We start from the raw sequence: 12,751 nt of genomic DNA, 5'->3' as shown, positions 1-12,751 counted from the left end.
CTCAAAGTATCATAAAATAATACTAAAAACATCTGCTTCCTTTGGACTTTGCTGTTTCGCTTTATTTTGTTAATACAAATCTAACAGAATGTGCTTTCTGAAAGATACCATTTTCAAAACTCTGGAAACTGTAATCCATAACAATTTTCTGTTTTTTATATTCAAAGAATGTGTTTTTTATAATGTTTTATTTTCTAGATTCATTTTTACCGAGCATGAAGATAATTTTGACAGCAGACGATACTTAAATAAAAATATTATTGGCCGTAGAATGAAATGCGGTTTGTTTGCCTGAAAGAATTAGATATGAATATTTTACATGCATTTCATTTTTAGAATTGCATTTTAAATAAACATTTAAATAGAAAAAGCTGAATATTTACTTTAACAATTATGAAAAGTTGTATTAGTTTTTATTATCAACCTGTATCAACTATTCAACGGTAAACTAATTTTAATGTTCTGTGTTACAATAAACTGCTACATTATTAAATATGCTGCTTTACTAAGGTATAAATGTCGTATCTACAAAAAATACTAAGGAAAAAAGTGGTAACTGCGCAGATGCCACTTTAAAGGCTTAGTATTTGTCACTTACGTTCAAATTGCTTTAGCAAACTACACAACCTGTGCAGTTACGACTTTTTTCTTAAAGCTTTTTTTAATATTTCGCGTTCACAAATCGCCAAAAAACTTGACATTTAGGTAAATTAAATTACTAACGATCACCTGGTGACAATAACTCAATTTTGATAAGATGTGCAGATACCACATCTGTGCTTAGCACGGCAGTATATCTAATATTTTATTTTACACTTCTATCAATTTTAATGGAGTTAATTTAGCATTAGCTGTTTTACTCATTTTTCTTCTGTTTACTACTTTTACAGTTATATGATTCATAGGAAATATATAATATGCAATAGTCGGTGCGCAGTCATAAGACCTTTCTTTTTTTTTCTGAGCAATGTTTAATATTTAACTAGGCACTTTTAATATGCATTCAAATTGTTACATTACTAATAATGTTATGAATATAAAATACAAGTAAAAAAGGAATATTGTATTACTCTTTTATATAACTGATGTATTAATACATCACAAAAATGTAGTACATAACTTTTTGATTATTTTCAATAATAAATGAACAATATTACTATGATTATTATACTTTTTATATTGAAAATACCGTAATGGAAAAAACAAATATCCAAAATATTATATTTTCAAAATAAATATCGGATATATATTGTTATATATATATATATATATATATATATATATATATATATATATATATATATATATCATGATATATATCGGATAACCCTGATGAAAATACTGGTGAATAAGGACTAAGGTAACCATTTTGATTCAATTTTGTTCAAACATTCCTTCCCCCTTAACAAAATGTCAATTTCTTTCATGAGAGATTAAAACAAATATTTTTTTTAGATTCAATTTTTAATGCCTTTAATTCTTGACAAAATATGTAAATTTCAATTGTTCTTCAAAATCTATGATAATGAGGATTGATGACATATGCAAATGGACATTGCATTTGAACATATGCATTTGAAGTTAGTAGTTAGTTATAAGACTTTAAAATCCTAGAAAGGAAGATTTATGCAATACAATACAGTTTAGGCTCAATATTACAAACTCTTGGGGACCAGGAGAAGTGCATTTTTACAAAATCGCATAGCATTGTTTCAACAAAAGATTTTTCTGTCTGGTAAAGCTGCTCGAAAAATCCTGAGTATTTTTGAATATGAGTGCCGCAAAATCAAGCGTCACTTGTATAAATTGGGAACCTTATTCTGTGGATAATTGGGAGTTGACTGTATAACTGTCGAAGTTAAGAATCGGAACTATTTATTCAGCATCTATCTCATTCAAATTACCAATTTGTTCAGATATTTCCACACAGAGCAAGCTGTATAATTAATGGCTGCAACTTTCAAGATCACTGTTATTATACAACTAAATTTTGATATTTTAAAAGACTTGAACACTTTTATGATGCACAAAAATTAACTTTTATTCACTTATGTACAAAGTCTGGAACTGCAGTTGAAAATAACAAAAAACATATACAGTACTACAAAATGATGTACATATTTATTAAGTACAATTGATTATGTACATTATTAACATTAACAAGGTTCATACTTTCAAGTTTGAGCTCTGTCCTGTTTTGCATGTTAAATATATTCAAATGAGAAAATATTACGATACAAAATTTTAAACTAATTTACCTCATACTTAAATAAGACTTATCTGGGCAAAAATATTTTAATAAGTTACAATTACTTAATGTAAAGATATTTAAGAAATGAAAAGAACATAAAATTAACCATAACCTGACTTTGAAAGTATTTTTTCTTCTTACTCCATCAGGTCCATGACAAGACCAAGTGAAGACATTTTCCCAATGCATAACTATTTAGATAAAGCAGGCGCATGAACAGAAATTTTGGGGCCCATCACAAATGTTTTATGCCCCCCCCCCCCCTTATTGTTTACTCCAACGTCGCTACACATATTTCACCCTTCATTTTAAAAATCTTGGTGTACTTTTCAGGCTCAAATCTAGGTCAACAGGGTTCCCTTATCCCTCCCTGTGTGCAAGCCCCAGTAAAGAAATGTTCATATCTGAGGGGTACTTGTTAAGGCTTCCAAAATATTAGTCGAAAAAATTACATATTTATGTTATATAATTAATAGACTAATATATTTAATACATGTGTTCCTTTCCCCTCTTATTTCAATTTGATTCATACTACAGCCATCCCTTAAGATTTGATGTACTACATTTTGTGCAAAGTAGTTACTGCATTAAATGGCATAAGTTTGCTTGCTAGATTTCTGAAATGTTTAACCAGGACACTGGAATATCCCCCCCCCCTCCAGCCTTGCGAGTAAATAGGGTAGACACCCCAAGCTGGCTTTTAGAGTATTTTACAGGACAGTTCATTCTTAATGTTATGAGTAAATGGTTAATAACCATGAACCTAAAACAAAGGTTATAAGAAATGACACAAGCAGAAAAAAGTCAAAAATTTTACTTCTTGCATGTTAATCTTTGTAAGTTATTTTAGCAGGAAGAAATACTTTGAATGGGGAATTAAAATATTGAACAAAATTTACATACAGTGGTGGACATAATTGTAAGACACCTATCTAATTTGATAGATAGTGAAAGAAAAGATTCAGAGCTTAAAAATGTTATATCAAATCCGTCAAAAACATCAATTTATTCTGTTTTCATATATAATTATTTTATAATTATGATATTTTCCTACAATTTAATGAAAAAACTTAATAACATAATGGACAAAATTATAAGACACCAACCGTTTTTTCCAAATATAGTGGTCAACATAGTTAGCAGACACTATTGGTCTAAAAGAAAATTCTCTAACATGGTTATTCAATATTTGGTGGAGCCACCATTGTTTTTATAACATAAAAAAGATGCAATTCAGCATTGAATCGATCAATTCTAACAAAATATCACACGACAGTTCTTTCCAAGCACATTTCATAGCATCCTTTTGGTCTTCGACACATATAAACTGACTCCCTTTTTATTAAAACGCAATAGCTAAGATCCCACACGGGAGAACATAGATACTTTGCTCTGAAAGCCTCTTTTCTGTTTTACATGATGCATGAATTCGCGCTTTTTGTGCTGAAAGTGTAGTTTCTGCCACAAGAAATTCATCATATATGGCTAGTTGATCTTCAAGAAAATTCTTATACTTTGCAAAAGTCATTGTTGAATGCACAAAAACAGTATCAGTTTTCCCTTGAGCTGAAAAACCAGCTCAAACCATTACTAAGCGTCCAGCCATTTGGCGGCACATTAGTAATTGAGGAGACTTCCGTAAATCATGCTAATAATATTGAAACCCATCAGGACCATCCAGGTTAAACTTTTTTCCATCAGAAAAGAACACAGAGTACCATTTTGAGGTCCAGGCCACAGTTTGTTTAGCAAAGTTTAAACGGTCCATTTTGAGCCGGCTTAGAAGCAGTGGTTTTTTCTTCATTTTTTTATACTTCACATAAGAAGTATTATGCAACACTCTGCAAATAGTTCTCTTTAAACAATTCAGTTTCAAAGCAGATTTAATGCCTGTAGTGGTCATTTTATTCTGTGTAGCGAGTGGCGTCTGTCTCTTGAGGACAAACAAGGAGACGTCCAGATCTTTTAATCTAGAGCATTTAATAACTTTTGAAATATTACTCATTGAAGCACTCGTTCGATTTAATCACTAAATTTCGTGAATTTCACTTTCTTTCACTTGTGTACCTCGTAGCAAATTTGTAAACGTGTGAAATCGGTTCTGACGTCATAACAGAGTGCAGAAGATTTGCATATTGCACATTATTTTCAAAATAATGCAGGTGTTTTAATTAAAGTGTTAGGGTGTCTTATAATTTTGTCCATGGTATTTTTAATTTTTTTATTAAACTCTATTAAAATATCACTTCTGTAAAACAATTACGTGTGAAAACAGAATAAATTTATGTTTTTGACGTATTTGATAAAACATTTAAGCTCTCAATCTTTTCTTTCCCAATTTGTAAAATTAGATAGGTGTCTTATAAATATGTCCGCCACTGTATACAGCAGGGCCCCTCATATAAAATGGCTAATTTGTTCCGTGTAGTATTGAAAGTGTTATACGAGACTTTTTAATGAAATTCCATCTTTTTAAACTATAACATTTGAGTTATATCAAAACCATGCGGTATAGAAACCGTATTATAATAATCGCAAATTTGGTACCGTGTAATATCGAAACCGTGTTTTAGAAGTACTGTGTTATACAAGAGATGCCTGTCCATTTACAGGGACAAGGGCTTTTTAGAAAGGCGTTTTTGGTTTTAATCTTGATGTAAAAATCCTCACAAGCTAATCTAATATGAATTTTTCGATTCAATGTTACAAACAACAAAGTAATTATCCTAGATAACCCTCCCCTGTTTTTGAATTTTTTGGTCATTTGTAATCAAATCGTTTACCGGTACATGAAGGAAACCGGCCGGGACACTGGAATTTTGTCTGAAAACCCAGCACGTCTGGCAAGCCTGATCATAAGCCATAGCTTGAGGAAAAGTTGCTCCCTTTAGGGTTTTAATTTTCCATTCCATTGCTCAAAAGTCACTCGAATTCTAAAGAACAGCTTACATTTTGTTTAAAACCAAGAAAAATGACTGCAAGTATAGCGACATTTTAGATCATATTAACAGAAAACTTCAAACAAAAGAATTTTCATAAACTCTGTCAAAATATAAACACCTTTTTTTAAAATAAAAAAAAATTCATGCTAAATGATTGATAAGGCATTTTCTGATGCTGATAGCCAATTGAAAAAGTAAAGTTGCCTTTTATCCCCACATTTTATAAGTATGTTTTAAATTCAAATTTATCTATCAACAACATTTTGCATGTAACATCCCTATAGCTATTGTCCCAGATCCTTGAACGATACATAAACCATGGCTAGATATTAGATGACTAGAGTGCCATGACAAAATTAAATTTTTTGCTATGATACTAAGATTTGGAAAATTTGGGAATCCTTGTTCCTACCACTAAGCATTTTAACGACAATTGTTACACAAAATTTTCATATAACAAGAAAGATAAACTTTGCAGACATTAAATTACTTTTTTATTATTTTACGATCAGGGGAACTTTTGAACAAGTCTGGTTTGTGATATGACTATCAGGGGTATTATTGCAGATTTTTTTTTTTTTACCAGAGCTACAAAAGGAATTTTGCAACTGGTAAATTGTCTAATTCTTCAGGGGTTTTCACATCAAAAATTACTTAAAAGGCTTGATGAAGGACAGATATGTGAAAATTAAAAATAAAAGCTAAATTCTCTACCTCTGAGCCAGACTAGCATAAGTCACATTTTCGCTATTTTACAGGAGAGAGGGAAAATGTTTGTTTGGCGCATGAAAAGGATTGGACATGCACTGTTGTAACCCTGGAAAATAATTACAAAGAAATGTTTTTCAGAATTACTTTCACATGGCTCGATGCGGAATAGGATTCTACAAACAATGCACTGATAAATGAAAAATCGCAATTTTTGGACTTATGTTAGTCTGCCTCTGAGGCACAGAATTAGTCATACCAAAATTATTACATTTAATTTAAATCAAGTCATGTCTGATATTTAACCAAATCAAATGTTGCAAAAAACATGCAACTGATTTTTTTTTTTAATAAGAAATAGAGAATTAAAATTTTAAAGTTCAAATCAGATATACTTATTTATGTATTGCACTCAAATGTTGAAAGGAAAAAAAATACATAATACCACACTGCAATTTTGTAACAAAACTTTAATTGTTTGGTACGCAACCAAACAATTTCACCTCTTTTCACCATTTAATAAAATTAAAAAGCGAAACAACTTAAGAAGAACAATGGACTTTTAATAGTTACAAGTCAACTAATTTGAACATGTTTTGTACTTAATACCATTTTTCAATCAAGCCCCCTTGACAACCAAAATTGGATTCCCATGATCAGGAATCAGTCAAGAATTTTAATTTCATAGTATTCTTAGCATTTTGTTCTCAACAAAATCTGTTTTCACTAGTCATATGGAGCAATGGTGCTCAACCTGTGGCTTCCATGTCACATCCAGGATCAGAAAGCTTACCCTGTGGCATGTTGTTTTGTTCAATGTTACAAATTGTATGGCACAACCACCGACAATGTCACAAATTTGGAGCCAAATATTCGGAAATTGGTTTCTGAAGAATATGCATTTAATCAAATTAGCATCAAGTTATTTAACAACTATTGCTCTTTTGTATTGTGTTCTTTCCTTTTCCCTATTTTTCCATGCTATTTAGAAAAGAATAAAATATTTTGAAATTTTATGTGTTCTGGCACGCGAGAATGATTTCAAACATGAGATCTTGCCCTAGGGCAGAAACAGATTTTACACCACTGATATGGATCATTCCACAAGTTGGTTGCTAAGAGAGAGCAAATGTTCTTTAACAATTTACTATGGCTGTTTTGGGAGACTTAATACTTTGAAGATTTAACACATATTTTAGAAGAAGATAAACAGATTCACACATTTTCAAAAACATATATTATGGAAAGAACTGTTCAAGGAAGCATTATCACAAGATATCATTTAGGTAAATCTCTCTTATTGTACATATGAACATCATTTAATAGAGTATTTTGCACATTCATGCTTTACAAAATAAAAGTATTTCAAATTTTTGTAAGCATTTTCATAGCAGCATGCATTATGCATATACTGAAAGCTATAGGCACTTATTAAGTAATGTAATAAATTCTAAAATTGGAAAAAATATATATGTTTAATTTGAATTGCTTTTTACAAGAGATTATTCAGCAAACAAGATTTTAAAACCCAGAGAATACATATATAACTGAATACAATTCAATAAGTTTTGTAAAACATTGACTTTCTCTCCTGTAATGCATTGCTTATTTAGTATTAATCATTATGGTATACAGCACTTATTTTTTAAGCCGCTGCTTTATATGCTATTGAGAGACTAGAACTAAAAAAGGGTTCAATAATTTTATTCATTTACTTATTTATTTTAACTTTTTGATAAAATAATTACACTGAATTAGTTATTTACAACTGAATGTTCATAAAAACACGCCTGAATATCACATAAGGGACAACGACTATGTACAAATTAGTATTTACAGTAAAACAAATAAGTAATATTTGACATAAAACAAACCATTCAACAAACAAACGGTGACTTTCTGGATGAAAGCAAATGGACATTTTCAAACAATCCAAAGAAAAAAAAACATCCAGAAAATAAAATCATTAGAATACATATAAAAGATTGCATGCACATTCACATATGCACATGACCCGAAACAAGGACAACCAAATCCTTTCTTAAAATCCTTTTATCACAAATAAATGAAACATGTAATTTCTAAAATAATCAGAATTGAAAGTTGTTGTACACCAAAATATTTACTGTAAATACTTTTTTTTTTCCTGAGGTTTACAAGAGCTTTAATATGATTTAAAATTCAAATAATTTACATTCCACTAGGTTTTAAAATAATCCTTTGGATCTCAAATGCAATCATTTTTGTTCATCAAGTTTCAGGCAAACTTGAATACCTTATGTAGATAAATCAATATTAAAAGTTAGGAGTCAATTTATATATGCATATGACACACACACACATATATATATATATATATATATATATATATATATATATATATATATATAATCAAGTACAATTTAGTTGAAAATTTTCCACAAAATTTGATGTTTCACATAAGAAAAGCAAGCCTAATTAAAATTCAATCTTTCACAAAATATTCTGCATTTTTCTGCTTCAACGGCAAATAATATTTAAAGGAACAAAGATATTGCTCAAAAATATAGTCCAGGTTTTTGGTTTTATTCTGAAGAACTTGAGTCACTACTTATATCATTTCTATCATAGATGCGATTTATGTATTTGCTGAAAAAAATGAAAATTACAATTTAACAAGCAACAATTACTATGCAATAATACATTTAATGCTCCAGGTCGAAAACATAATTCTTAAAACGAGTGAGCATCATTAATGCAATTTTTTAAAAATCAACTCTAAAAAAATATGGCTTCGATTAATCGATAACGGCCATAATGACAAGAAGAAAAATGGAGACAAAAATGGACAAGAGGAAAACTTTTACATTGCCTATTTGCTTTTATTGAACTGATTTTTTAAGAAATGAAACCTATGCAATCAACTTTTACAGTCTGTTACCGATTCTACAAATAATAAACACAGTAACAAAACACCAAATACTGAATGAAGAAGGGCAATTTTCAATTAATTCTTACAATTCAAGAAAGACTTAATTTTTCTTTTAAATTTATCATTAAAAGTAATGGTAGATGCATCTGAAAATATAATTAATTTGGCCTTTTTGTTTTTTATGTACTTTTTGTGAACTTTTTTCTGAAAATTGTGGGTAAATTTGTCAAGTCCATTACTGGAAACATTGAATTGATTTTAGATATAAAAAAAATTGTTAAAAAATGAAAATTGGGGCATTGTTTATGTTTTGGGTTTTTTTAACTAGGGCATAATCGTTCAATACCTTGGTGGTTATTAGAATAAAAACCATTTTATTTTGAAGACCGTCAAATCCCTTACCAGCAAACTTAACTCATAAGGGACTAGACAGTAACAGCAAAATATCTTCTACAGCCAGGGGTGATAGGGGACTCAAGTAAAATTTTCTGAAGATGGTGTGAAATTTTTGGAAACTATGAGGACGATTGATAAGTGTGATGGCTATGTAAAGAATTAAGTTATACCTTTGCCTCCTTATACTGTATGTATTCTTATAATTGCTGAATAAATTTGTATGTTGCATGGGCTCGTTACCTTACTTTTTGAAACCCTCTTTGGACTTAAACTTTCAGAAAGCATTTCATATTACAAAATCATTTATTTAATGATGCTTGAATTATTTAATGATTCTGCTTCTACCAAATGCAGATCCAGTTTCTGGTTATGGAAGGGGTCATCATTAAAATATAAGCAGACAAATTAAAAGGATATTTTAATGCTTACCATCTGGCTTTCTTTAGTAGCTCTTCTTTTCTGTTGCTTAACATTTGCTGTCTTTCAACTGAGCTCTTTGAAAATCTACAACCTTCACCGCCAGATTTTACTGGAGCATCTTCCACACTAAATATAATTTTTTGTTTAATTGTCTGCTTAAACAATGCTTTAAAAATATTTATAATTAATAATTAACATAATATTCTAAATAATATGTTAAAAATATTTTAAGCAATAAATATGTTTAAAAAAACATTCGAAAAATCGCGCAAAAGCCCATTCAACACAACAAAAAAAAGGGATAGAGAGATTCAGTTGAATTTAGTAAAATGTCAGACCAAGTGGCTAGTTTGAATATAATTGAGAAAAAGTGAAATTTCTAAAAAGAAAAACAAAGAAACACAACACAGTAAAAGAAAAATTATAAAAGTGAGTGGACAACATCACACTTGGATCACGTTGCATAGTAAGGAGACAAAACTTTTGCTAACTTAGCAACTTGCACTAAGCACAAAAATATTCAACATTGAAAAAGAGGAGATTAAAAAAAGACTGCGCTGTAGAAAACCCTGAGGAAAAGCAAGAACCATTAACAGACTAACAAAGCTTCCATACAATGCTGTACAAAAGGGACATAACGTGTAGAACCCAGTATCTTTCAAAAGAAACTTACATACTTGAATCGAAAATAATCAACAGAACATTTGTACAGAACAAATTAGTTATTAATCAGGATTAACAAATCCTTAATTAATAACTAAAAAGAGGAGAATGGGTGGTTGTTAATTCTTAAGGCAAGCTCTACCCAGAAAACACACTAAAAAGATGGAAAGAAAAAATAATTTTTCCAAAAAATGTCAGATGTCCCACACATGAGTTATTTTTAAGAGTTTAATTTTTGCTCTCTTTTACAAGCTACTATAAAAATTTAACAGAAAGAAATGTAATTTTTTGCTTAAAAAATTGCAGCTGCATGAATACAAAAGATTCAGAGGAATTTTTTCAAGAACTGAATAGCCTAAAACTGATGTTGAAACATGCGTGACAGCAATGCTTCATAAAAAAAAAATAATAATTAAAATAGACAGTAAGAAAACGCTTTTTTTTTGTTTAGCAAATTACATAAGTGAAGTACATATACTAGGTGAACAAATTTTGTATACAGTCAACTCCCGCTACAACGCGATTTGACTTACGCGAAATGGCTATAACGCGAGATTTTTAGGAGTAACGACTTTTAAAATCAACGCGCATTCCTTGATTGCAACACAAAAATATTTGGTAAGAAATCGTGGTGTTTTGTGTTGGTTTTGTTATTGACTACTAAATATTGGTTTCGTGAACTTCAAGTTCTCACACAGCACTAGTCTATACATCGCTTTGTCAGTGTGTATATAAATAACTGCTTCATATTTTTCATTTATTTTTTAAATTCTAAATGTGAAAGTGATGAAATATTGTGCATATTAAAACATGCTGTTTCATCAAAAGATTGTGAAGATGGAAAGAAAAAGTGACAATTTAAGAAAAGGCAATGATTCTTGATGCGCTTAGACAACGAAAAAGTGGATTGAAGGTAGCACTACAATTAGGTATGAGTGAATCTTCTATCAGGGTTCGTACTCAATTTCAGAAATAAAATGAAGGAGTTTTGGAGGAGTTTTGAAGGAGTAAAATGAGGTTTTGAAGAACTACTAATGGGCTGTCATTAAATAATGTCACAATTTTTTTCCACATATTTGACCCCCTTCTCCCTTTATCACAAAGTGTCACACTTCACCTAACTTGTCCTCTTGTTACATGTCATATTTTTTTAAACATATTATTACAATAACTATGCGATGTCACTTTTTGTCCCATTCTGTCTTCCCCTTGTCTCAACTTCATGAGCCTGTCTCCTCCTCAAAGCATGACATCACTTGTGGATGACCCTTTTTGCAATATATCTAACTGCAATTTACTAAAAAATTGTTTTTTAACACAATCACTTAACATTGTAAATCTACTTATGTAGTTTTAAATATTTAAATAACAATTAGACAACCTGACTCTAGCTGCTGAAAGTGTGGTGGAGGGAAAAACAATAATCATAAAACTTGAAAAAATAGCCAAGCACCATTTAAACATGTTTTACTTCACTTCTTTACTAATAATAAAGCTGAAAGTCTCTCTGTCTGGATGTCCGGAGGATATCTGGATCTCTGTGACGCGCATAGCACCTAGTCCTTTTGGCCGATTTTCATGAAGTTTGGCCCAAAGTTAGTTTGTAGCATGGGAATGTGCACCTCGAAGAGATTTTTCGAAAATTCAATGTGGTTCTTTTTCTATTCCAATTTTAAGAACAAAACTATCATAAGATGGACGAGTAAATTACGAAATTATCATAACGTGAAACCGTAACATGGGCACAAGCCAATTGCCGAGATACGAAATTATATTAATGTGGAACCGTAACGTGGGTACAAGCTAATTGACGAGAAAATTCACCATACATTATTTGTAAATATACAGGAAACCAAAAGATCTTTTAATTTTTCTATTACAAGCAAAGCCGTGCGAGTACACTAGTATGAAATATTTTAGTCTTCTAATAAAATTTTCACCTTCAACTTTTATGACTTAACTATGATCAATTTGTAAATCACATCTTCATGAAGAAAAAAATAAATGCACAAAACTACTACATTAAAATGGCCTTTGTGAGGAAGTTAGTTGTCAATCAAAGTATTATAAGTTACTGTCATAGAGGAGGATTATGTAGTCTTGAACTAAAAAAAGAAGGAGTTTTGAAGGAGTTAAAACCAAAATGAAGGAGTTTGAAGGGCCCTTTAAGAAAAGTTTCTAAATGATGGAGTATTGGAGGAGTTTTGAAGGAGCGTACGAACCCTGTCCATACGTACAATCAAAACTTAAGAGAAGGCAATCGGTTAATGTCTAGAACTTAGTTTTTAATATAAAACTTGCAGAGTAATGTCGAAGCAAAATGCAAACAGTATGAATACTGGATACTGGTATGGAAGCTGCTTTTATTCTGTGGATAATAAAGAACCCTGGTGAAGGGGTGTTACCACAGAGTGAAACGTTATAAAAGTAAAGGCAAAGCAACTGTACTATTCAAAAGTA

The 12,751-nt window shown here is 30.4% G+C and overlaps 1 protein-coding gene across 1 annotated transcript in view; it reads right to left on the bottom strand.

Moving 5' to 3' along the window:
- Positions 1 to 8,396: 8,396 nt before the first annotated feature.
- Positions 8,397 to 12,751, bottom strand: part of LOC129220234 (E3 ubiquitin-protein ligase AMFR-like) — a 49,826-nt gene continuing 45,471 nt past the window's right edge. Inside the window, exons 15-16 of the mRNA XM_054854599.1 lie at positions 9,638 to 9,754; positions 8,397 to 8,529 (exon numbers count right to left, since the gene is read on the bottom strand). Of these exons, the coding sequence (XP_054710574.1) occupies positions 8,466 to 8,529; positions 9,638 to 9,754 (181 nt within the window). The 3' untranslated portion in view covers positions 8,397 to 8,465. The remainder of the gene's footprint in view (positions 8,530 to 9,637; positions 9,755 to 12,751) is intronic.

Source organism: Uloborus diversus, chromosome 4 (assembly GCF_026930045.1).
Source record: "Uloborus diversus isolate 005 chromosome 4, Udiv.v.3.1, whole genome shotgun sequence".
NCBI classification, from domain to species: domain Eukaryota; kingdom Metazoa; phylum Arthropoda; class Arachnida; order Araneae; family Uloboridae; genus Uloborus; species Uloborus diversus.
This window is presented reverse-complemented; position numbering and strand designations above follow the sequence as displayed.